Source organism: Silurus aristotelis, assembly GCF_946808225.1.
Source record: "Silurus aristotelis genome assembly, chromosome: 24".
In the NCBI taxonomy this organism is placed as follows: Eukaryota; Metazoa; Chordata; class Actinopteri; order Siluriformes; family Siluridae; genus Silurus; species Silurus aristotelis.
Window position 1 is genome coordinate 15577769 of NC_139597.1, and position 27505 is coordinate 15605273.

The following is a 27505-nucleotide window of genomic DNA, read 5'->3' on the forward strand; positions in this document are numbered from 1 at the left end:
TTTTTCCCATAAACTTTCCTTATACAAAAGCCACAAGTCAAACTGTTTTTCTAGTTCATGTTTCTTAGATAATCGTTTTGAGGTGCCACAATGCGGCAGGGCGGGGCAGGGCGGGGCAGGGCAGGGCAGGGCAGGGCAGGGGAATAAATAAATTGTGATCTTTACAAAGTTATACTACACTATATGCGATCACTTGTTTTTTGACCAATATACAGACATGGTACCAGGATTGTCCATTGTACCAGGATCTGTTGAATACCGGATTGTAGTTGGAAAGGTGGAAGTTCAGAGCATTGAGACATTATCTAATGATCTGAAGGAGCTAAATGGAGCATTATTGCATGTGTATAACTTATTTGGAGAAAATAGTGATTTTGAAAAAGACAAATTTGACAAACTGAAAAATGGGAATATACAACCGTGGACAAAATCTGACAAAAGTAATAATAAATAAAAATTCTATGAATGTTAACCAATGAAAGTCAGACATTGCTTCTCAACCATGCTTCAATGGAATTATAAAAAAAAAAAAAAACTCATGGAAGTAACAAAAAATGGTTCCGAGAGTTAACATCAAAAAACGTCATTATTTGTAGAGACGCAGCACCGAGTATGACTAGCTGTGTTGGAAAAGGGCCGAAAATTTCCAGTTGAAAACTTCCCAGGAATTTATGGGAGTTTGTGAGTTAACGGGAATCTACGGGAATTAATTGTACGTTTGGGAAAATTTTTAGCAACTGTCTCATATACAACCGTAAATATAAACATTTTGTTTCCACACCTTTATCTTCCCTCCACAGACACACATTTTCTCTCTCTCTCTCTATTAAAACGTTCAAATAAAAGTCATCTTATGGCACAACGTCTCTCAGTAGGATTTCAAGCATCAGAATAGATCTGAATAAAGTGTTATTTGTATCTATTTTGTCAGTTTTGCACTACAAACATCAATGACAGCATTAATTAGTCAATTCTGATAAGTGACAGTGGTATAAGTGGGATCATCGAATTAGGTGTGAGGTCTTTCACCATTTTAATGCACTCTGCTTCACCTTGAGCTGTTTTTCACCTCCACATTGTGTTAAAATCCTGCAACTCACCTCGCCATGGTTTACCCCAGAGTTCATCTACAGTGAAATCAAGTCATTTGCATGGTCTGTGTTCGTGTATCAGTATTGTCTCGGTGTTTAGCTTGGTTCTAGCCAACCTGAACGCCAAGTACAGAAATAACTAATGTGTACGATGCGGTTCAGCTGAAATGGAAAAAGGAGAAGAATAAAGCCTCGGGCTGAGACATCAAAAAACGTGGTTATCTCAAATAATTGCTTGGTTTGGAAATGTATTTATTACTTCTATCATTGTTATATTCAAAAGTCTCATTTGCACCAGGTACCACTTTTTTGTTGTTTAAACAGCTTCATGAAAAAGCTCCATAAATTGCTGTTCGCTCGGAGCTACGCGTTTAGTTCACGAGAGCATTTCTTCAGGAATCGCGATTTTACATTCAAGGCTTTTAACGGCATAACTTTTTTAGAGATCTATTAATACATCAAACTGAAGTCCAAATTAAAATCTAATCAAGCCCTGACAGATGAATCATCTTCTGTTGTTGTCTTTTTCCTTCTCAAAGGAAAGGCCTCCATTATTCATTCTCTTTTCCCAGAGCTCATCATGAATCATAGGTTTGCCTTGTGATGGTCTGACGTTTCAGTACAGTGCAGAGTGAGAAATTCTCCACTCCAAATATTTGCAAAGAAAACTGTATTTCAGAGAATCAGTACTATAGTTGTATAAGTTTAATAGAGGAGACTCGCCAGAATGTAAACTGACTACTACAGATACATGTTTTTTTTAACTGATCAGTGCAGATGCTCCGAGTTTTGATTTTTCGATAGTTATACTTATTGCTGGTTTTAATAAATAAAAAATACTCATTTTCAATATTCATTTGTTGCACATGGTATTATTAGAATTATACATTTGCATGACATCGAATATACATGTACCTTCAAGATTTTGAGTATAAAGACAAAAGATTTAGATTCATAAGGCTAAAATATTACAAGAAAAAAGTTTTTGGTGTACAATTATTTTACACGATTATTATGATGATTATTTTTGGTTAGATAAGTGCATTTCACAATCCAAATGCTGATGACATGACAGTGTTGGATCGGTCTGTTCTACCCGTTAAGGCTCTCGAGCATCTGAATCTCCAGAATCTCCAGAAAAGAAAGGTGGTGACTGACTTGCCTGCTCCTACTGACCACCAGGAGCCATAAAAAGTGGGCCGTTTTAATTTCTCAGGAAACCTCTTGCTTGGCGCCACCTACAGAACCGTCTCCCTGCGTCATCACGGAGTCGCGAGTTCATGTGTAATCTGACAGCTCTAAAACTGGGCCGAGAAAACAACTGATGAGAACGCCGTGCTCTGCCTAGAAAAATATTGGCATGGGACTGAAAATTCCCAAAAGGCATGAGAGAGTTTCAAATGCTGGCCAGCTTCGTCTGATTGTCGATGACAAACACAACGTAAGGTTTTAAACGTAATGTGTACACAACCAGTGAAAAGATTGTAACACCAGAAACGCCGCTCCATGCATCACGCTGAGTACAGTTTTAAGGACTGCATGAAAACCATGGCAGGCTTGGAGAGTGTGAATCATGCCTTATGCTCTCCGAGAGGTACGAGCGAGCTGCTCTGTGTGGGCGTAGGAGAGGAGAAAGGACGATGCGTGGCCCACTCAAACTGAAAATGGACATCCGAAAGCTGTGGCATGAGAGTCACCTGTACAAGCGGCCAAGCGCACCTATGCAGCTACCAGAAACATACAAATCTCTGAGTTTTTTTCATCTCTAGCCTTGAGATTATAATATAAGAAACTCACCAAAATGTTTTAAATAGTTACCACAACATGCCTGAATTCCTTGAATCTGATTGGTCAGATGGTAAAAATGCTCGGCATAAAAGTTAACGATGGATGTGATGCATCGATTAAAAAAAAAAAATAAAAAAATAAAGACGTGTGCATCAGATAGAAGTTAAGATTTGTTTCAGGATGCATCGTTTTTAACTTATTTGCATCAGTCAAAACCGATTTATTTATATACAGTGTATAAAATATAATGCGCTATACTTTTATTTTGAAAATTAGCAATTTGTAAACAATACTTGATATGTAGATTGATTTCTCGTCGCTAAACTGTTTCTCCAGCGCGTTCTCTCAACACGTGAATGACGTGTCGCAACACTACGGGGGCCGAGGCGTGTCCTGAGAGTTACATAAAATACAGATTAACATGGCAGAGGCAGAGCTGCGTCTTCCTGCAGACACAACAGGCAAAGAACATCTGTTTTTATTTCATCTTTATTCTTTTTGCACTACTAAGGCCTGTTTGTGAAAGAGCCCAGACGTTACAAGTCAGACAGCGTTAAAGTAAATTCATGATTTGTTGTCCGTCAAAAACAAAGAAATTAAAGCGAACTCTCTGTAACATATTGAACTGCATTGAAAAGCATAATATTTTTTAATTGCATTGTACTGCATTAAATGGCATCGAGACAAGGGATAGGGAGAGGAACTGGCTGATGACTGGGGAGGTGAGGGAGGGTAATAGAGGGAGAGACAGAGCAAACAAAAGAGACTGTTTATTGTGGCCACTCTATAAAGAGTGCAGTATGTCTGCCATTATTAGATGTAATTGCTGCAGTAAAATAACACACTCTAAAATCCACTTCATGGTGGTAAAGTAACTCTGCATCGTTCCACATCATTACAGCATTGAATAGTTTTTTATCTGTCTGTCGATCCTTTTACATCCTTACTAATCTCATGCTAGAGCACACTATTTAAGTGCACACTGTTCTTTGCCATCACCAGGCCAAACTACTGACAAAGCAGTTTAAGACAATAGAAGGTTGCAATTGGCAGATTTGGATCTAAACCTTTGCTTTGACCCAACCACCAAGAGATCAGACTGATCGATTGGATAAATGTATTGAGGTGATAAAATAATACTTTCAAACCTTTCAACTTTCCTGTGGTTACATTCTTTTGAGAGGCAAATGAACCTTATCAATAGTTTATGGTGTGAAAGATGCCAGATCAGGTCAGGACAATTAATTATAGCTATTAGGATTATTATCAGTATACTAAGCCAGTTTGTTTTTTTTATTCTTCAGTTGTGCTGAAAACACAGACTCAGACATTGTGTCGCAGAGCTGTTTCATGCACCAGACTTGACCTACTCTCGGTTTGCTAGTCCACCTCACTCTTCTTGACAAGCACACAAACAAATCAATAATAACTATATGTGGAATTCTTCAGCTTATGCTTTTGTCTCCAGACATGACTGGGCATAAAATAGGCAGAGTTTCCCAGAGTTACGGATGGGCAACACTTTACCAGTCTGTTAATGTGGAAAATTTTCAGAATAATGAACTTACAATTGTGACTTTCATTATCGACAGTACATAATCTCATCAAAATATCTTAGAATCTGGAGAAATTAGTTTTTCTGGGATCTTCAGGCCAGTTGGAATTGCATTTAAAAAACAGGCATGATTCTGTAATGAAAATCACTGCATGGGCTTAGAAACCCCTCCAGAAATTATTGTCTGTGAACACAGTTTGCCAGGCAATGAACAAATGCAGGTTAAACCTCTATCATGCAAAGGAGAATCCATACGTGGACATGATCCAGAAAAGAAATGGTCTTATCTGGGGTGAAGCTCATTTAAAATGGACTGAGGCAAAGTTGACTGCCACATTCTTCAGACTAAAGAGGATAGGGACCATTAGGCTTATCATCAGTGCTCAGTACAAAGGCCTAATTGTATGGGGGTGCATTAGTGCTTATGAAATAAAAGTCTTTCACATCTGGAAAGTTATCATCAATGCTGAAAGGTATATACAGGTTTTAGCAACATGCTTCCATCTAGAAAAAAATGTTTTGTATGTTTTATTGTAAATGAAATATGGGTTTATAAATGGAGATGTATATTGACAGGGATATAACCTACAATAAAATGGTCAATAGGATGTTATGTAATTTAAATGCATAATCATTGTTAGAGTGCAGATTATCAAAATGTCTAATTGCTTAATATTTTAATACTTTTTTAATATTAAGAAAATCTATTTAAAACAAGTCAATGTTAATGCGTTTAGTATTTAAATATTCTCCTGTCACTCTCCTGTTTAGTTACAATTTTAAACGTGAAGTCGAGGAGAAGCAGCCACCCGTGCTTGATTTTCGTTTGGAAAATAATTGTTTGCACAACATATTTTTTCATCAATTAGTTTGACAGCTCTGTTCAATGACTGAAAACCGACTTGAAAATAATAACCGTGATCAGATTTTAAATCACGACCTCGCCTTTAACAGTCTTTTGCCAGATCCCACTTCCCTGCTATAAACATTAAACATGATTTATCTCGCTACAATTTATGTTCTTGAATCAATTATAATGTGACTTTTTCTTTTTATACAAGATTTCATGTTTTGCTCTTCTTCATGATTTAGTATCTGGTTTGAACATGGAGCGCTGGAATGCTGCAATTTAACTGCCAATTCAGCAGATAAATTTTTTTGCTTCAGACAAGCAACAATGCAAACAGACCCATTTTCTTTAGCTGCATTTCTTATTGCTGTTGCATTAATGTCCTGTTTTCATTGCAGTTTCATTCCAAAAATCTGGTCGATCTCGCTCAGTTTGTCTGCCACCTGGTGGCAGAGTCAAGAAATGCTTTACACTATCAGACCATATAGTAAGATGGATAAATGTTAGACAGTGTGTGTGTGTGTGTGTGTGTGTGTGTGTGTGTACCTTATCTTATTCTCATTCTCTCTCCAAGTTTTATTCTCATTTTCTCAGTAAAATGTATATGGCTAGAAAAAGAACGAACGATAAGAACTCAAAGCCCGGGACACACCAAGCTGACGGTCGGCCATCGGGGCGCGTCGGGGGTGTTTTTGAGTGTCGTCACCTTTTAGTTTCCTTGTTTGGATGCCGAAAACACACTACTGCCACCTGCTGTCGGAGAGTTATGTTTACTTAAGCAAGCACAGAATGTAATAATCGACCTAGTTTGCAGCACAATCAGCCGATGCCGATTAATAAAACCTTTGCTTGCAAATAAAGCAGTGTTTACAGAGCAGTGAGGGAGGAGGCTGATTTCCACACTTTACGTTTACGGTTCTGAAGCTGCAGTTTATTTCAATGTACAGAATATCGCTAGTCAACACAGTAAAGGTGTACTCGTGTATTTAAAAGGAACTTTGTTTATTTTCACGTGAAATACGTCAGCTTCCGCTTTCATGCTCACAGACGGGCTTCAGTTAACAGTGGTTTGGTGCAGCTCTTAGATCTGAAGTGAAAAACACGAGTGTGTGCTACAGTGCTGCACTATTGTACACACTCCATTTTCTCTCTCTTTCTCTCTCTCTCTCTCTAGCTCTCGCTTTCTCTAGCTCTCTCTCTCCCTCTCTCCATGCACACACACACTCTCTCTTTCTCTGTCTCTCTCTCTCTCTCTCTCTCTCTCTCTCTCTCTCTCTCTCTCTCTCTCTCTCTCTACCTCTCTATACCTTTCTCTCTCTATATATATATCACTCTCTCCCTCCCTCTCTCTCCCTCTCCCTCCCTCTCTCTCTCTCTCTCTCTCTCTCTCTCTCTCTCTCTCTCTCTCTCTCTACCTCTCTATACCTTTCTCTCTCTATATATATATCACTCTCTCCCTCCCTCTCTTTCCCTCTCCCTCCCTCTCTCTCTCTCTCTCTCTCTCTCTCTCTCTCTCTCTCTCTCTCTGTCTCTCTCTCTCTCTGATGTGCCTTTTAGAGAACTCGCTTTGCTCAGATGTGTGTATGAGGGACATCACAAGCGCAGGTTGTGTAATTGTAATATTGCACAATAGCTGAATAAATATATAGAGAGTAAAGCGAATGAGCAGAAGCGATAAATGAAGCAAAGGATCCTCTGACATCATCCTTGGACAAAGTGTGGAGTGTAAACCACACAAATTGATTGATTGACAGCAGCTCTGTGTAACATTACACTCCTGTACAGTGGTTTAAATGTAGAAACTTTGGTAGGAAGGTTGTGAATTCAGATCCCATGAGCAGGACTCTGATCCCTCAACTGCTCAGGTGTGTAAATGAGATCTTTGAATAATGGCATCGGCCAAATGCCATAACTGTAAATGTGGATTATTGGGGTTTCACAGTTTCCAGGTTATTTCAACTACAATCGAGAAAAATCTGTCATTATAAAAACCATTTCATCATTAACAATAATAGCAGTAGTAGTATTATTATAGATTATAATACATGCAGTAGCATTATAGATTAGATTAGGGATTATAGTAGTTGTAGTATTATAGATTATAATATCAGTTTCAGCACTATAGATTGTTAGTATTTTAAAGAGAACACCAGCTTGTTGGTCCAATTTATTGACTAATTTGGATTTGGAGAATGTTTAGTGTCCATCTGGTGTAAATGACAGCAGCACCACAGGGAGGTGACCTCTGTTGATCGCCCCCTGAAAGGTCATGCAAAAGCTAAATAGAGGTACGCCTTTTGCATTTTAAACTTTGAAACAGTACTTTGAGCTGCATTGTCATGTTTTTTGCATAAATAACCATCAATACAAACAACAATAAATAATACTTTTCTGTATCCAAAAACAGAATGTCCCAAAGGGAAAATAAATAAATAAATAAGTTAGTGGGTGGGATATTTTAGGCAGCAAGTGAACATTTTGTCCTCAAAGTTGACGTGTTAGAAGCAGGAAAAATGGGCAAGCGTAAGGATTTGAGCGAGTTTGACAAAGGCCAAATTGTGATGTCTAGACGACTGGGTCAGAGCGTCTCCAAAACCGCAGCTCTTGTGGGCTGTTCCTGGTCAGCAGTAGTCAGTATCTATCAAAAGTGGCCAACAGACGAGCTCCAGTAGCTCAAATTACTGAAGAAGTTAATGCTGTTGATGCTTGACAGGTCAGGACTGTTTGGGCAGCAAAAGGGGGACCAACTCAATATTAGGCAGGTGATCATTATGTTATGCTGATCAGTGGCTATAAAGTGACGCCTGATCTTTGTATTAACAGGAGTTAAATTTTTCTTTGGAAAAATAAGTGTTTAAGTTTTCCAGTGTTTGGAGATTCGATTAGTTTTGGGACAATTTCCAGTATAAACATATGACTGTCGGTGTATACTGGTCTGATGCCAGTTTATATTTTGTTTGTTTTTCTCCCCTTTACTTGTGATATTGTACTGTTTTTGGTACTATGGGCAAATCTGAGGATATTTTATAGGATGGAACACAGAATGGTGCCTTCACAGTTACCTGCTCAGAGTCAGCCAAACACCAGGAACCATGGTAACTGTACATGCTGCAGTTTGATATCAGCGTTTGAGGCGAGATACATTGTGACAGTGAGACATAGGCCTGGAGCGCAGGGTCAGGTCACCTTGAATGTCAGTGGCAGCTGGTCCAGGAAGACTTCACTACTCTCACAGCTGCTTTCCCTTGTGCTCCACTGAGCTTTCTGTAGACTTCATGCACTGATCTGTGAACATTTCCACAATATAAAAAAATATTAAAAAATCTCATATGCTCTTTTTTATGGGGATTTTATTTTGAGTTTTTAGTTTTGTAATCTGTCATGTCCTAATGAAATTATTCACTGAAAATATCGGTTATCTGCAAAAATCCATACTGATGGACAGTTTTTCCAGGTTGTGTTTGGTCGGCTGTCGTAATACCATACGAGAGCGGCCTCTAGAGGAGAATCTTTGTTCTGACATGCGAGACTGTGTGCTGTACCTCATTCATATTATTTCATAGTGCATTAACTAAAGTTAACATACACAAATAAATTAGCTTAATTTAAAAATGTATTAGTAAGTGATTAAATTAACAAAAAATCAATACTTCTAAAGCATTTATTAACCTCAGTTACAAATAGAATTTTATTTTAAATTACTATTTCACATAAATCCAAACTGCCATGTCACTGAAATTGCATTTATTTGTGTAGTAAAGTTCAGTACTCCTACATCGAGTGTGTGGTTATTTATTTTTTATTTAATTTTTCTATCCAGTAGCCATTTTAAATCGCTTGATTTATCAGTTATCGGCAAGTACAATCCAACCGAGCTATCAGTATCTGTAAAATCCACTATCGAACTCTAGTTTTCAGGTGGACCATGGATTCATCCTCAGCAGTAGTGATTCTCAGCAAAATGTGTAGCATGTAATTTGGCGCTTTGGTGTTTTTGTATTTTTCATCTTACATACATCTTTAATTATGACCAGAATTCTGCTACAGCAATGTTTCAATTCTGAGCCAATCTCAAACAGTTTGCACTGTGCTGTAAAGGTAGTTTGCTTTTATTTTATTAATACATCTGTCTATAGAGATTATAATAAATTCTAAATTAGACTTGACCAGGATCAGCTGTTTACTGGAGATAAATAAATGAACAATAAACATATGGCAGCATTTATTTTTGTCTCTCTCTCTCTCCCCGCCTTTCTAAACCTCTCCTTTCCTCTCTCTCTCTCTCTCTCTCTCTCTCTCTCTCTCTCTCTCTCTCTCTCTCTCTCCCTCCCTTCTCTCCTTCTCTTCTTCTCACAGCCACAATGAGCGAAAAGTGACCTGCAAACATCCGGTCTCTGGTGCACCATCACAAGACAACTGCATCTTTGTCGTCAACGAACAGTAAGTATTTCCGTCTTTTTTCCTTGTTTTTCTTTTCTCCCTCTTTTAGAAGACTAGCTAGAATTTTCTCATTTCTCTTGTATGCTTTTGGGCTGTGTTCCAAATTGACGGTAGTGCATGTAGTAAAGGGTGATAATCGGATCAAATCTTCACCAAATTCAGTTTGATATGGTCAGAGTGCAGGTATTGAACCTAATATATAAACGATACACACTTAACTTCAAATATTTCAGTCATGATCTCGATCATTAGAAAATGAACATGAGCCATCGTAACTCTTGAATCAACTGTTTAATAACATTATACTGAAATATATTTTCTTGTAATATTTTAGCTTTCTGAAAATATGCCCCATATGACTTACTGCAGATTATAAAACTTTAATATGTAATGCCAATTTTCAAAGTTATGCGGTTTTATTTTTTTAAATAATAAAATAATACAAATTTTAGTCTGTAGCTGAATTTTGGTGTTTACTGAGTCAGTCAATGGGTTGCTATTAACTGACATAGTCTTTATGTTCTATCCTAAACATTGTATAGGTCAGTATTAGTCACAGCTCTCAGCATCTGTTTCTGTAAAACTGTTATTATCACATGCTGATCATAAGAGAAGCACTGGGACACGTTAGCTGAAGAAAATCGCAGCTGACTCTTGAGTATAAAGCTGACATTATATTCAGTGCTCTGCTGATTCTGTGTGTGTATTTATAATACAGTTCACAACAAGTGCAGTGTTGGAAACTGAATAGAAAAAAAAAAAAAGGTTCTAGTCTCCCTACTTCCTGTAGTCCTGTAAACTGAGCTCCACTTATGAGTGCAGCAGAGACTCGTGCAAACTTGCAAATGAGATTAACACTGATTCTTCTCAATTCGCTGTTAGAGGATGTGACGAAGAAACATGACAGCATAATTTGGTCGTGTCAATTTTTGTTGGAGACATACTGAGGAGGAAAAAACGTTCAACTGAGAGATGGAAAATCAACAGGATCTGTTATATTTGTAGATTATAGAAATTAATAGTAAAAAATGGAAGCATTTTAAGGCATTTATACAGTGTGTGTGTGTGTATATATATATATATATATATATATATATATATATATATATATATATATATATATATATATACGTATATAGAACCCCAATTCCAAAAAAGTTGCAAAATGTCATTTAAAAACAGAATGCAATGATTTGCAATTCTCATTAATCAATATTTTATTCACAAAAAAAAATTAAGAGAAATTTAGGTCATTTTGAATTGTATGGCTGCAACAGACCTAAAAAAAAAAACAAGGCCATGTTTATCACTATGCAGCATCACATATTTTACATTTACATTTGCATATTCTGTCGGTATACATCTGGTTTGCTGAAGTTTTGGGAGAAGAATGTTGTCCCATATGTGTGCGACACTGGATTCTAACTGCTCAACAGTTCTGGGTGTCCTTTGTTGTGTTTTTTGTTTCATGATGCGGCAATTGTTTTGAAATGGTTAAAGCTCTAAACTGCAGGCAGGCCAGTTCAGTTCACATATGCAAGACCTTCATCAAGTTTGAGAACTGACTGTTTAAAAGCTGACAAATATATCGCATACTTAACAGGTGCCTTTGTTCCCTGGTGGCCTAGTGGTTAGGATGCGGCGCTCTCACCGCTGCGGCCCGGGTTCGATCCCAGGTCAGGGAACCAACCCCAGCCACTCTTAGTGCCGGTCCCAAGCCCGGATAAATGGGGAGGGTTGCGTTAGGAAGGGCATCCAGCGTAAAAACATGTGCCAAATCAAACATGCGGATGATCCGCTGTGGCGACCCCTAATGGGAGAAGCCGAAAGAAAGTTTTACTTAACAAGTGCCTTTGTAACGAAATTATTCTGTTCACCTGTTCAAAGTTCTGCCTGATTGGTGTGGAACTAGTTTGGCTAGATTGTTGCTAACAAAATATGGATGTGGACAGGTTTTCCACTCTTAGTAGCATTGTGCACATCTCAGGCAGCAGTGGGCCAGTATTTTAGCCTTTATCAAGTAACTTGATAAATTGCCCACTTATGGTGTTTGGCTTCTTTCCCCTATACATTTGTTATAATTTTCCACAGACGCTTATGATGTATGAGTCTGGAGCAGGGGCACACTAATAGCTTTCTTTGGTGTTGAATGGCTGTAAACATTCCAGGCCTTTCTGAGTACCACAACACAGTTTTTAATACAGAAAGGGGTAAACATTTTTTATTAAAGATCATAAAAGAGAGACATTGTATTAGACGTGTATTCTTGCAGCATCTGCATGTGTTTATCACCATGTTGACCAGAAGAGTCACAAAGCAGATGGTCAGTAGATTGCTGTAAAGGCAGAAGCAGGATTTGCAGCTGTCTGAGTGAGCAGATTGTATTAGATTTTAGATATTATGTAAGATACTCTGAGCAAAGGGTCATCTTACTGGAGTTATGGAGTGAGTTTGTGCTTCAGGCCTGTAAATATAATCCAGCATGCTATTATATTGCAGCATGTCAATATTTAAGTTGAGTTGTTTTGCATGTCTGGAGTTTTTTTTTTTTTCAGTGTACATGTTCAGTTATTTGTTTGTTTCTGTTTCTTTCTCTTTGTTTATGAGAGACTTTTTGTTAAAGTATGTTATAACTTTAAAAGTTAAATAATGGTTAAAATAATTTGAATCATTTGCATTAATTTAAAGTAGGGCTCCAAGAACTAATCGATAGTGAAATTTGTGATGCACAGTGATTCACGAGCACATGAAAAGAAAACAACAGCACAGCACAAAACATCTTTATAATCCTCATCATGTGAAAATGGTGTAGTTTAATAAAGTGCTATTGTGTAAATGTTTCTTTGTAACTTCAGGAAAGTCGCACTGGATCTGTTCTGTCGTGACTCGTGAGCATCGGGTTGAGCAATCAGCTCGCTCACGACATGATGGATTCAATTAAACGGGTGCGAACAAACACTAAATCTAAAAGCAGCAAATAACAGCAGCAGTAAACGATCACATTTTTGTCACTGTTGTGGTTTTCAGCGAATGATTATGCATTTGTACACCGATTGCATATTTAATTTTTTTATCTAGCCTGTTAGCTTGCTGCATGTTTTCAATGTTTGTATATTTAATGTATGCATATTTAATTAAATCCAAATGCTGTAGCATTTTTAAGTACATCTTTATGCATAAATTATATAGTTATAATAAGCAAAACATCACATAAAAAAATAAGAATTTGTATCCGATTAATTGAAGAAAAAAATCGTCCGATTAATCGATTATCAACATATTGTTAGTTGCAGCCCTAATCTAAAGTACAGGTAGTCGCCGACTTACGACCTATGCAACTTACGACCATTCGACTTTCCGACCGCTAGCTGCGGCGTACGACAGTGCGTACCAGCTTCCGGCATCATTTCACAGTACTGTACATATAGCCTACTCTACTTAAGACCAAATCGTGTTACGACCGGTCTGTCGGTCCCAATCGTGGTCGTAAGTCGACGACTACCTGTATATTTATATCTATTATTTGTGTATATATAATATATATCTCAATAGTATGTAAATTCCTCACATTTCAGCAACCATTGTATTATATCTTCTCAGTGGACAATAGAAAGAAACTTGGATATATTTAAGTCAGTGTACAGTTTGTATATCAGTACAGATTTACTGTCCTCTAAAAAGAACTCAATATACAGCCGTTATTGTCAAAATAGCTGGCAACAAAAGTGAGTACACCCTAAGTAAACATGTCAAGACTGTGTCTAAAGTGTCAGTATTTTGTGTGAGGATCATGTTATCCAGCACTGATTTAATCCTCCTGGGCCTAGAATTCACCAGAGCCGTCCATGTGGAATCATTGCAAAAGTTCAGTTTGGTGTCTTGATAATTTACTTTAACCACCATCATTATTTTAAAAGAATATTTTGTCCTCATGCTTTTTGTTGAGTTTGGTTACACTAATAATAAATATACATGTGCATAAAGCATCGCTATTTGTCCATGCCCATGTTAGAGTATTAAAAACTTGAAAAGTATTAATTTAAGGTACATTACGAACAGACAGAAATGTGCGATTAAGTTGCGATTAATCGTGAGTGATCTTGTGCTGATCATGCGATTAATCACAGTTAAATAATGTTTTAATCGATTGACAGCTGAATATATATAATAATGTAAATAATCGCTTGACCAGAACATGAACAAATGTTTGGAATATTTTTGTATTTATTTTTTCCCAAAAGTTTCCTTGCTGTCTGAAGTGTATTTCAAAGACATTCCTTTTTCCTTATCAGTGCTCTTTTTCCACAGACCAGCAACTAAAGCAGCAGCTGCAGAGAAGAAGGAACGACCCACAAGCATCATGAGCGAGGCATCCAACTACACCGGAGGCTCAGACTACATGACACAACCAAGTAGTCCAACAACCAGAGTGAGAGTCTCTCTATCTCTCTTTCTCCCTCTCCCTCTATTTCTCTTTTTTATTTGAGATAGGCAGGTAAATTGCTGAGAAATGTTGGTGTGTGATGCAGATGAATCCGCACTCTGCAGTGGAGATGAAAACTCAACAGGGCGTAAACATGCAGGAACAGAACATCATGAAGTAATATTTATGCTTGAACTGATTGTATATATTGCATTTTTTGCCTCTTTTTCTAGCAATCAAGGTCATCTAAAAAAGTCCACAATTTTGGCAAGCGGTCTCACTCCATAAAGAGAAACCCCAATGCTCCAATAGTCAAACGCAGCTGGCTTTATAAACAGGTACATCTCACACTTTTCACCTGCATTGTTTACAAAAAAAAAACATTTATTTATTTATAATTATTTTTTTTGTATAGAGGAAGGTAAGGTCATCCAGTGCATTATGCTTATTGAGTCGGAAGTTACGTGGTGGTATCACAAAAGTTTCGAGACTCGCTCTGTGTACAAGAAAGTTTATTTATCTTCGTTTACACACTATCACCTTCAAAATAGTCCCCTTGCATAGCAATACAGCGTTCCTGCCACTTCTGGAATGTGTTCTGTAAGTCTTCTTTTCAGGGCGTGTCAAGCACCTTCTGCGATTTGCTCTGGTCTCCATAATGGGGTCAAAATAGCGACCTTCGCGGTGGATCTTCATCTTCGGGAAGAGGGTGAAGTCCGCAGGAGCCACATCTAGCAAGTAGGGTGGGTGCGGTGGTGACATCATGTGGATTGTTCTCCCACAAACATCATGCACAAGTTGCTAAATGGTTTTGACATATTCGGGTATTGAGCTTGTTGAAGGTCTTCCTGATCTCTTGTCGTCTTCCAGTGATGTTCTTCTGCTCCTAAGGCTTTTGTGCCACTCAAAACACCTCGAATCGGCTCATTGCAACATATGTCATGGTAAAAACATCTCTGCGGCAGATTTGCCCTGTTTCTTTTGCAGACGTGGTAGTGTAAATCACAGACGTGGTCAGAATCACACCAGTTAGCACCATTAGTCTCGAAACTTTTTGATACCATGTCGTATTATGAGGAAAGTTTAGTGGTTGCATGGCCTGACTGTGTGCTCCTACAGGACAGCACAGGGATGAAGATGTGGAAGAAGAGGTGGTTTGTGTTGTCTGACATGTGCCTCTTCTATTATAAAGGTGAGGATTTTATCTGTTTATTTTGAGCTGAATGACCAAGCAATATGCAAACATTTCGTTTTTTATGCTTAAGATCAACACAAAGCCACAATTTCATGCTATAAGTCACAAAGCCACATGTAAGTAGAGAATTTAGTTATTATTGTAATTAGTTATAATATTGTAAAGTGACCAGCCCAATGATTTTTTTAGGCATTCGTGTAGAACGCATGGTGCAACTATGTATTAGTTCCTACCTACAATTAGTTTACATTTCAGCCACTTGCCTTCATCATCGTCTGGATAAAGAGTACACACCACTAACAGACAAATAAGAAGTGAGACGAGCGTCTTATCACTCGCTAATGAATTCAAGACCGTCTTTGTTCACCAAAGACCAAATGATCATTACAGCTTCAACAAGCAGTGAAAAAAAATCATGGGCTTTCTGAGATCTTAAAGATGTAAGAGAAGGTTGTGTATGCTGTTTTTGGATGCACATCAGATAATTATCAGTGGTACCAAAATAAAAATCGGTGTAATTAGTGTTGCAGCATGCCAGCTGGAGAGAACAGGACACTTACACTGCCATAAACAAAAAATCTATTCGGATATCACAAGTGTTTCCACCTGGCACTGTTGGATCCACCCACTGAATTTCTGACTTCACAGTGCTGTGAGAAAATTATTTTTTTTACAGCCATCAGAAGTACACAGATTGTATGCAATGATTTAACAAATATCATAGACACAAATTCATACAGTTTCCTGAATTTATTCTCCGTAGATGAAAAGGAAGAAGGAATCCTCGGGAGCATCCTTTTACCAAGCTTCCATATTTCTCTGTTATCCGTCGATGACCACATAAGCAAGAAATATGCCTTCAAGGTCTGAATCTGTTGCTGATTTATTTTTTCCTCTCAAACAATTAACACAGAGATGATATTCACAACTGAATGTGCAACTTAATGTATTTTATATATTATCTTCTAAAGCACGGCATCGCATGATGTTTGTTCTTCACACCATCATTGTATACCAGAAAAACATTTTGCATGTTACATTTTTCCTCTGTATTCTGTTTGTGTTCGTTTTTCAAAGTCTCTGTTTACTTGCTGCTTTGCTCAGTGTTTCTTTCTGTGTTTCTTGAGGTCACGTGTGCTGGAACAGTTCTGTAAAAGAGATCAACCATCATTGGTGAGTTCCAAGGACGTTTATTGACATCATTTCAGGAGCCAAAACCTTGTCTGTGTGGTGACCTGGGGAAACATTTTACATAGTGAAATGATGTTTTCCTCCGTGTACAGTATCGGTAGTCCCTGACCTGCGATGGAGATCCGTTACAATGACACCGTCGTTACATGGCCTAGCCTACCCAAGGATCTTAAAGTCTGGTGATCAGTACTGTATGGGGTAGTTTACTGTATTTCATTAATAATTTAACAAATTACAGTACATTATTTAGCAAAACAAATCAATCGTAAATTTGTAACTCGGGGTCTACCTGTGCAGGAAAAACGTTTAGGTAGTAAGAATGCTTTCAAATGTATTTTTTTTTTCCAGTCATTTTAAAAAAAAAACTAAATAAGAATAATATTTTTTATCAATTTACAAAATGCAGAGTAAGCAAACTGAAAAATCAACCTTTAGTACACTTGCACAAAGTCGGGGATTCTGTAGGATCAGAGTCAGATATATAATTAACCTTTATATGGTATGTACCTGTTATATGGTCAGGTATATGATAATTAGCAGGTGCCGATGATCATCAGATTTTATATGTAGGTTGAAACACGGTCATTAACTGAAACAGAAACAGCTGTGCTTAAAAAGGAGCTTAAAACGAGGTGAGGAACAGCCAAACTACTACTACTGCTACTAAGGTAAGGATTTGCAAGTAAGTTTTATGGCACAGGTCATACACCATGGCAAAACTAAGCACAGCAACAAGACCCAAAGCAATTATACTCCATCAGCGAGGTCTCTCCCAGGCAAAGATTTCCACGCAGACTGGGGTTTCAGGATGTGATGTTCAAGTTAATTTGAAAAAGCACAAAGAAACTTAATTCCCTTAAAAATGAAAAGCAGTCCAGCAGTGCCATCAGTAAAGACCTGGTAGAAACCAGTACACTCTTCTACTGTATAGAGAAGTCTGGTCAGAAGCGGTCTTTATGGAAGAATTGTGGCCAAAAAGCCACACTGATATGGAAATAAGCCAAAGTGACTTAACTATGCACAAAAACATAGAAAATGGCAGCTGGTGCTCTGGTTGTTTGCCAATAGGCTCGAAAGCGGTACAATAATGAGTGTCTGCAGGTAACAGTGAAGCATGGTGGAGGTTGCGAGTTTGGGGCTGCATTTCTGTAAATGTACTTGGGGAGGTGGTCAGGATTAATGGTGTCCTCAGTGCTGAGAAATAGACAGATACTTATCCATCATGCAATGCCATCAGGGAGGCGTCTGATTGGCCAATGTCCTTAAGAACTATCTTCAGTGCAGAGAAGAGCAAGGAGTGTTGGAAGTGATGGTTTGGGAACTACAGAGCTCTGAACTTAATGATCTGTGGTTAGTTCTCCAAGATGTTTGGAACAACGTACCTGGGTTTCTTCAAAAACTGTGTGCAAGTGTACCTAGAAGGATGAATTCTGATTTGCAAGCAAGGGGTGGTCATTCCGGATTTCTTTTCTGTTAAGTTTTTTTTCCATTTTGTTTATAAAATTATTGATAAAAAATAAACTATTAATGCTTTTTTTCTTTAAAGCATTCTTACTTAACAGCATTTTTTCACACCTGTGTAAAACTTTTGTACAATACTATATGGTTCTAAAAATAAAAATTGGTTTGGGGTGTAAAAGGTTTGCCAGAATTCAGCCACATTGATGAGTTTTCCCAGATTACCACACACAGGGAGATGCAGAGGATAAAGCTGTTTGGTTTCTTTTTGAACTAATGATTGACAGTTATAATGAAAGCAGTCATATATATAGGAGTCAGTTATGTGAGTTAGCTGAGTGCTGAAAACCACCAGAATGGGAGCAACAGTCACATATTTCAGTCAGGTTTGCTTTTAAATGAGTTTTTCTCTTTTTGTCTGTTTCTCTTCCAGGCTGTTGTGTTTATCTTGTCTTCCCCTGAGCAGGCCACACACCCCAACATGCGGACGTACTACTTTTGCACTGACACAGCCAAAGAAATGGAGTCTTGGATGAAAGTGATGACCGATGCAACACTTGTTCACACTGAGCCAACCAAAAGGTAAAAAGGGTTTAATTAAACAGATATATTGAGCAACTGTTTATTTATTTATACTTAATTTACGTGTAAAGACGGCATTACACCAAAGATAAAGCAAAGATTGAGCGTCATGTCTGGAAGAAACCAGGCACCACTTATCACCTGGCCAATAGCATCCCTACAGTAAAGCATAGTGCTGGCAGCATCATGCTGTGAGGATGTTTTTCAGTGGCAGGAACTGGGAAGACTGGTCAGGCTCGAGGGAAACACTTCAGACTTGGATGCGGAGTCGTACTGGAGGCTTAGACAGATATCACTGCTGATTCTGAGTTCACTTAATGGCCTCAATTAATTTTTAATTTTTAAGCAGTTTGTTCGAATAAAATAAAGATTTGTGGATGTTGTTTAGAAAGTAAATTTGGCTCAGCTATACTTATAAATAAATATACATAATTTAGATGTATTGCACATAATAACCTGCAGATAAAATTTTTAAACGGATTTACTAAAAAAGTTTCAGCAGAGTTTTAAAAAGTCTACAAATTTTAAATGTAAAAATCGAAATTTTAAGCCTTAAATTTTTTTAAAAAAAAAGTCTTAATTTTCCGTTGTGCTTGTAATGCTACCTCTAATGCTCTCTATAATGTTTTTTTCTATTTGTAGTTATTTCTTTCACTAGTCCAAATATAATTTATGTATCATGACTACAATTTTGATGTCGTGATGTAGGTCTTAAATTTCATGGTCTTAAAAAAGTCTCAAATTTGACTTGGTGAGTGGAATACTAATATTACCATATGTTGGACTGATGGTTGAACAATCTTAATGACATGAACAAGAAAATTGCGTTGAGATTCTGGTCCATGACAAGATTTCTCCAGATCAATGCAGATTTGCTACACCCCAAATCTCTCTGATTAAATATATGCAGAATTATTTAACTAGAAAGTCTAAAAACTGCTCAGTTGGTTAAAAATTCACCACAATTTTGTCATTAGGACTAGTGTTTAGTTTTCAGGCCCTCATCCAAAACATGTTAAACAGGGTATCTACATGTGTCCTAATGGTGTGAATTCATTCCTCTGACCTCAAAGTACAAAGTGTTTCCAACCACAGGATGTTTTTTATTGACCACTCTATTCTGTGCTACACTAAGGATTGCCTTGTGTGAAAATCCCAGCAGGAGATCAACAGTTTCTGAAACAAAACAGCATTTCTTGTGGCAACATCCATGAAACATTTGAAGTCACAGGGATCACATTTTGTTTTCATGCTGATGTTTGATGTGAACATTAACAAGCTCTTGACCTGAATCTAGATATATACAGTGCATCTGGAAAATATTCACAGCGCTTCACTTTTTCCACATTCGATGTTACAGCTTTATTCCAAAATGAATTAAATTCATTATTTTCCTTAATATTCTACAAACAACACCCCATTATGACAATGTGAAAGTTTGTTTGAAATCTTTGCAAATGTGTATATATATATCTTTTCCAAACCTCTCAAGCTCCATCAGGTTAAATGGGGAGTGGTATTCACAGGAGCTAGAGTTCCCCAAAGAGCTTTCCTAATGAACATTTAAAGAAAGAAATACACTACAAAATACTTGCTGTGTTTGAATCAGACATCTTGTTTTTATTATTTTTGTCATTGCTTCTTACTATTACATATGTGGCCATGTGCCAAGTAACTGCTTTCTGTTAAACAATGTGTAGAGTATTGAAGGAAAAAGGTACTGAACTGCTGTTTCAAATCAATTCGGCGCTATTTCTTTAGCACTTTTAATAATGGACATTGAACCAAAGCAGCTTTACAGAGATAAAGGATATAAAGAGGATATGAAAGTGGAATGTTTGTCGCTTGTTGTCTATTGCAAATGAAAATTTAGTGCATATAATTTGTTTATAATGTTTTTCCCTAATAAGTGTGAGCCAGTGGTGACTGTGGAAAGAAAGAACATGGCATGAGGAGGAAACCTTGAGAGGAATCAGACTAAAAAGGGAATCCATCCTTGTCTAGGTGGCAATGTCATTCGTGGCAGTTCCATCATTGTTAAGGTGTCCTGTTCAGGGATGGGCACTCAAATGTAGATCTGTTTGTGTAAACTGGGGTCCTGAGCCATTGTAGAAGACTGGATCTTGGGATGTTCATGTGGAACAAATCCCCAGCTGCACCAATTGAAGTGAACTCCATCCAGTGGTAGTGTGTCAGGTCTGAAGTGAAGAAAAGGGCAGGAGCTCTGGGCACTGGTACATCAGATGCAACCTGTAATGCATAGAAACAAAAAAAGGATTAACACCCAAACCCTTACTCTTCTTTCTCTTGTGATTAGTTCATACTTTCAGCTCGATTCTCATTGGAACCTGATTGAATTGAAGACAAAAAAAATCTAACAAGGAATTAGATGTGAAAACTCCTCTTAGGGCAACAGTACAGCAGCTGAATCCTTTATCAGCTCTGAAGTGCCAGAGAATTCATTCGCACCCGAGCGAGGTGGTAAAGCAAGGTGTTTCAGTGAGAGTTGGAACAAATCAAACCTCGAGAACAATTTGTTTCTCTACGCATCAGAATATATTATTTGGAGTAACAGTGGATATATTTATACAGGAATATGTCAGTCACAAGTTTTTTTTTTTTGCTTGACAGATTTTTGTAGCATCGTCATTGCTCTGAAAATATCTACATCCGGTATAGAACATAATTGAACAATGTTATTAACAGATTTCTGCCACGCTCTTTACAGTTAGCATTCTACAGTCTGTTCGAAAAAAATTGCCATTGCTTTTGTGGTGAATTTACTAATCTCTAATTTAAGTACATTTATTCTAAGAAATAATAAAAAAAAAAAAATAATAATCTATAATGGTTTCAGTATTAAATGAAGAGATACTGAGGATTTTCAGTCAGTGGACTGAAATAGTATTATATCAAAAGTTAGATTTTTGTGGTCATTTAAAATAAATGCATGAATTTCAACTTCGCGGTCGACCAATTCAGCGTTTTTGCCTATCCAAAAATCCATACAGATAATTTTTCCGGGTTGTGTAATGCAGTACGAGAGCAGCCTCTAGAGGCAACGTGCTGTCTATTTCAAGTGCCTATTTTTTTTTTTTTTTTGGTTTATTCATTTCAGATATATGAGGGGTCCCTGGTGGTTTAGTGGTTAGGATGCGGCGCTCTCACCGCTGCGGCCTGGGTTCGATCTCCAGTCAGGGAACCAACCCCAGCCACTGTTAGTGCCGGTCCCAAGCCCAGATAAATGGGGAGGGTTGCGTTAGGAAGGGCATCCAGCGTAAAAACGTGCCAAATCAAACATGCGGATGATCCGCTGTGGCGCCCCCTAATGGGAGAAGCCGAAAGAAAGTTTTATTCATTTCAGATATAACTTTTTTTTTTTATTATTTGAAGTGTTACGTTTTGTTTTAGTTTGAATGCATGTTTTTTTTAATTTTACTTAATATTTATTAACATGATTAATATATTCATATTTATATAATTTAGAACATTTTCATGATTCGGTAAATTTGTTATTTTTGTAATAAAGTTTCAGTACTATTTTACATGGAGTGTTATGTTTTGGTTTTTTTTCCTTTTCATTATCATCCATTATCGGCAGGTACAATCCAACCAAGCTCTCGGTATCAGTCGACCACTATTTCAAATCATGTTTTGGCTAATGGTCATGCTGGAAGATCAAACCATTCATCACTTGTTGCTACTGATGAAAAAGTTTAATCAAACTAAAATTTAACTCTGGGTAACATAAATCCTAATGAAATGTGCATAATCTTGCTATCGACAACAAAAAAACCTAGGCAGAAGGTTCTGGGCCTTGCATCATAATACAACGATCTTCTTTTATCTGTTGCTTTCTCTTTCAGACTGGAAAAAGTAGATCCACGCAGCCCCCTGGAGATGAACAACATGCTAAATCACTGGGTCCTGACTCAACCCGAGATCCAAAATAATGAGCGGAACCGCGAGAGCCTTTACCACGAGGACAAAAAGCAGAAACACCTGGAGAAACAGCCTCGGATCCACAGAGAGAAGGAAAGATGTACTGTTCACAAAGACTCTGAGAAATACCATGTTTCGAAAGAAGGTGAAAAGTATGCGCTAGAGAAAGATGGACAGAAGTATCCTGTTCCGAAGAGTGGCTATAGATACATGCTACAGAAAGATGTGGAAATGTTGGGTGTACAGGTTGATGGAGAAAAGTACACTTCTACTTTGCAGAAGGAAAGTAAACGCCACGCCCTCCAGAGAGAAGAAGAAATAAATCTGCTGCAGAAAGAAATGCAGAGATACGCTCTGCACAAAGACGGCGACAAGCACGCGCTTCCTAAGGACAATGAGACACACGGTGTGCACAAAGACAGCGAGAAATATCTCCAGAAAGATGGGGGACGACCTGCACAGAAGGCCACAGTAAAGAAAGAGCCAGAGAGGTCCAGGCTGCAGAGAGAAGAGGAAAAGTACGGCATGCAGACAGACGGGAATGCGGAGCAGCCACTCGGCCAGCTCGACAGCAGCCAGCTGCAGCCTGCGCAGGCCGCCACGGTCATCCCGACCCTGTCCTCCTCATGGCAGCTGCAAAACAGAGGAGGTTCCGCTCAGTATAAAGCTGCACAAGTGAATGGTTCTGGAGAGCAAAGTCCAGAAGAAATGAGTAACACCATTTCACAAAGGACTGCAGTACAGCCCCAGCAGGCTGCAGAACCAGAGAGGAGCTTAAGCAGGTCTAATTCTATACAGTTGGAGCAGCATTTCAGGACGCACCGCACCAGGCTTCAGGACGATGAAACTAAAAGGTATGTTTATTAAAACGCTCTAATGACTGAGACCTTCTGATTTCACTCCAGATCCATACACTTGTTTTTTTTTTGGTTTATTTATTTTTTTACTCTAATATTCAATTCATTTTTATCTGTATAGCGCTTTAACAATAGATGTTTACTGCTACACAGAGACAAAGAGGTTTAAATTTTGTATAAAGAATGTAGAAGTTTAGTGCCTATATGTTTATTCCTTATACCTGTAAGTTTTTTCTTAATGAACGAGCCGTGGCGACTGTGGCGTGACAACACCCTGAGATGGCATGAGGAAGAACCCTTGAGAGGAACCAGATCCTCAGTCATGCAACCTGTGGTCCTGAGTTATTGTAGTAGACTGTTGATATTAAATACAGTTCAAATCCATCCTCATAGTTATCTCAGGATCTTCATGGATCTTTAGGCTGTTGATGTCTTGAAATAAATTTCTGTCCCCTCCTGGTTTTCTCCAATTTCGTCTTTGTAATTCCTGCCCACCCATAGGCACTCCCTTATCATTAAACAGCTATGAAATGTTTCTCCTGAAGACTGCTGCTTCATTGGTTACTACGACACACTCTCTGAGCACAACATCTACCCTCTCCTACGTGTATGTCGGCAAGCACATATACTATAATTGGATTATAGGCTCTGAGTTACTGATCGGAAGGTAGGTTGTTCAAGCTCTGTTATCGCCAAACCGCTACTTTTAGGGCCCTTGAGCAAGGCCCTCAACCCTCTGTGTTTTAGTGGCGCTGTAACATTGCTGACTCTGCGCTCTGACCCCAGCTTCTGAACATTGCTGGGATCGGCAAAGAAATAAGAAAAAAAACAAAAAAAGTGCATGTGATGAGTATAAAGCACCTTTCACCACCTTTATTCTATGTGTGACCTCATACAGTCATGAATTCATGGACACTTATGATTGGCTACTTTATTTGTGATTGTGATGGTAGAGTAGATCTCTACCCTAGATCTCTACCCTAGACCCTAGATCTCTTAGACTCTTGAGGTAATGTTTCAGTTGGAAATCTGATGTAAATACCAGCCAAGCGAAGTTTCTCTATTTCTTTTATTTCACATTGTCTTACAGTTTTTCTCAGTTGCTTTGGAGCGTTTCTCAGTTCAGAAATTAATTTTTCAAAACTGCTTGTTAAATATCATGTAGTCACTTCATAAAAGCATTTCTCGTTGCTTTAAACAAATTCCGAATGTTAAATTGATTGTGTACAGTCATCTGCTGTTTCCTACGTTGTTAGAATGTTACATGTTGTTAAAGTCATGTTGATCAAAAAATATTAGACTGGTTCTCACTTAAAATGTCTTAACCACCAACCCATAACCCAAGATCCCCCCCCCCCCCCCAAAAAAAAAAAAAAAATCTCAATCAGTTCATTGCAAAAATTAGTTGTCATAATCTGTCAAGTTTAAACTTTTCAACTTTTTTTTTTTTTTTTTGTAAATGTGACTTGAATTGATCAATTGTACAGATGAATCTTAAATTTGACCTAATGAAGGGGTGTGTACAGCTCAAGATCAACCAATAATCAACTAGTTCTCCAAAATAGGTCAGAGTTTAGTCTTGTGAACCTTCAATTGGAGAGCAAATAAAGACAGAGCAAAACACAAAATTACTTACACAATTTCTGAAAAATTCATGACCAACCAGAACGCTAACTAGTGCGGTAAAGTAAACGTGCCGTGGTGGATAGTTGAGTAGAAGTAGAGATACATGAGGTAAAATATTATTCCAGTAAAATTTAAAGTGTTCCTTTTAAACTTACACTTGAGTAAAAGTACAAAAGTATTTGCCTTCTAATGTACTTAAGTATCCAAAGTACTATGATTTATTATGGCTTTAATTTTTTTATCTTTTTTGTCACATGACTCTTATATGAAAAGACTCTGTTACTCTTAACACACTGATTTATTAATAGAATAATATTAATGAGTCAAACACTAATGATAGCTACAAATAAGGCCACGGGTATTGTGTCAAGTTGAAGTCAGGAGTTTCATCCAATCATTTATTGCTCTCAAAATGTTCTGGTTGCTGTTGAACTGATAGTTTTATGCACTCATAAACAAAAAAGGACTGATTTCTACAAAATGTAGTTAAATATAAAGTAACATATTTGACTTTAAAATGTAGTGAAGTAAAAATCGCCCCAAATGGACAGTACAGATACTGAAAAAGTTACTTAAGTACGGTAACAAATTACGTTTACTTTGTTACTGTCCACCACTGGTAAAAGTGTGAATCCTGTCTAATCCCTTGCAATCAATATCCTCCAGATAGTAATGTGTACATTTGTGTGGCCAGAACGTTATTACTTCTCACAGGATGCTGATGTTTGTTCTCTGTTTTAGCATCACTTCCTATCAGACTTTGCCCAGGAACATGCCTAGTCATCGGACACAGGTGGTGCCACGCTATCCCGAGGGCTACCGCACGCTTCCGCGCAACATGCTGAGGCCGGACAGCATCTGTAGCGTTGCAGGGTCAGTGTACGACTGTGCGTTGCAGCCCGTGGCAGCAGAAAAGAGGCGCTCTATGCGAGATGACACTTTGTGGCAGCTGTATGAGTGGCAGCAGAGGCAGGCTTACAGCCGGATGGGCTACAGCACACTGCCCAGCCCTAAGACTCTCAGCCACATTGCAGAGTCCATCCCTTCCTCACCCTCACACGGCTCTTTGGGGCTGTACCACTCTGTCTCCCCCAACCGGCCCTACAACCCCAGCACGTGTTCGGAAGTTTCCTCACCCGTGTTCCGTGGAGATGTCAGCATCGACCGACGATACAGAGCACACCTTGCAAAGGTAGGCAAACCTTTTTTAAAATCTTTATCTAAACAATTTGATTTCTTAGAACTTTCAATCTCCAGCACTTTATGTTTCTTGCATTTTTTTCTTTTCCTTATTGGGTTCTTGCTCTTTTCTTTGCTCTGCTTTCTGTCAGTATGCGTACCCACCTGACTGCAGGGGGCCAGCAGCTCAGAGCATCACGCCGCAGTCGCTGCAGGGTAAAACGGTATGCTACTTTTCCTGTCTGCTTCTGAATTATGTTAAATCACTCTCTATGCTCCTAATTACAATACGAGTAATGAGGGAATGGGGAAATGGATTTCCTGTACTCTTATGCTGTTGCTCCTCTGACACCCACACAATCCGCACTTAAAGATCTTCATGGTCAATGCTTATTCTTGATGGAATATAAAGTCATTTTGCAAAGACAATAATATTTTGGAATTTTCCGTTCTTGCATAACTTCTGATTCAAAAGTATTAGAACAGCAAAAAAAAAAAAAAATTGGGTTCGAGATCAAAAGATGAATGAGACAATAAGAATATCAGCTTTCACGAACCAGTATTTGCATCTAGATGTTCATCCCTTACATCAGCAGTAAACATATGAAGGCCAAACAGGAATTTAAAAACAAATACAAAGATAAGTTATAAACGTTTCATAACCAACATGAACCTCTACCAAAGTGAAGTAAAGAAAGGATGTGTTCTTGATCTAAAGCACATGAGTTCATGGGTGAAACATGGTGGTGGTAGTGCAGTAGCTTGGGCCATTTCTGAAACAGACTCACTGATCTTTATTGAGGATCATCGAACTCATGATGGTAGCAACAGAATTAATTCAGATGTCTATAGAAATCTAAAAAGTCAGATCATTTACACTTGCAGTCGAATCAGGAGGAACATCACCCTGTAACAATCCAAAAGTGCCATCATAGCAAATGGCTTCATCATGGGCAAAGTGGAAGGTTTTATACTGGACAAGTCAGTTTGCCGAACTTAACCCGAATGAGCAGCATTTGACCTCCTGAAGAGGATTTGAAGATTGAATGGAGAAATATCTTAAAACAAGAAACAAACGAAAGATGATGAGCTACGGGTCTGGAAAAGCATCACATTAGGCGAGGTGGTGGCTTACTGGTTAAGATATTGGACTTCTGATTGGAGGGTCATAAATTAAATTTTCAAACAATCGCCACTGTGGGATTTTTCAGCAGGACCCTTAACCTCGGATGTACAAAAAAATAAAAAATTCTCAAAGGTTTGTTGCCAGGTATTTACATATTAAGCGTTATTTACTTTCATTTACTTAAAGTGGTATGTCAAAGCTT

At 38.1% G+C, this 27505-nt stretch overlaps 1 protein-coding gene across 29 annotated transcripts in view; it reads left to right on the forward strand.

Annotated features, from left to right (window-relative positions):
• Nucleotides 1–27505, forward strand: part of plekha5 (pleckstrin homology domain containing, family A member 5) — a 125663-nt gene that overhangs the window by 66165 nt on the left and 31993 nt on the right. For 19 of the 29 annotated variants that reach the window (XM_083528275.1, XM_083528278.1, XM_083528267.1 and 16 more), the window contains 9 exons: nucleotides 9641–9724; nucleotides 14033–14153; nucleotides 14381–14485; nucleotides 15267–15339; nucleotides 16106–16206; nucleotides 18458–18573; nucleotides 22440–23369; nucleotides 25740–26190; nucleotides 26330–26401. In XM_083528275.1, the coding sequence (XP_083384401.1) occupies nucleotides 9641–9724; nucleotides 14033–14153; nucleotides 14381–14485; nucleotides 15267–15339; nucleotides 16106–16206; nucleotides 18458–18573; nucleotides 22440–23369; nucleotides 25740–26190; nucleotides 26330–26401 (2053 nt within the window). Of the gene's footprint in view, nucleotides 1–9640; nucleotides 9725–14032; nucleotides 14154–14380; nucleotides 14486–14764; nucleotides 15207–15266; nucleotides 15995–16105; nucleotides 16516–18424; nucleotides 18574–22439; nucleotides 23370–25739; nucleotides 26191–26329; nucleotides 26402–27505 lie in introns of those variants that run through there. The other 10 variants (XM_083528279.1, XM_083528257.1, XM_083528265.1 and 7 more) reach the window with 4 other exon arrangements.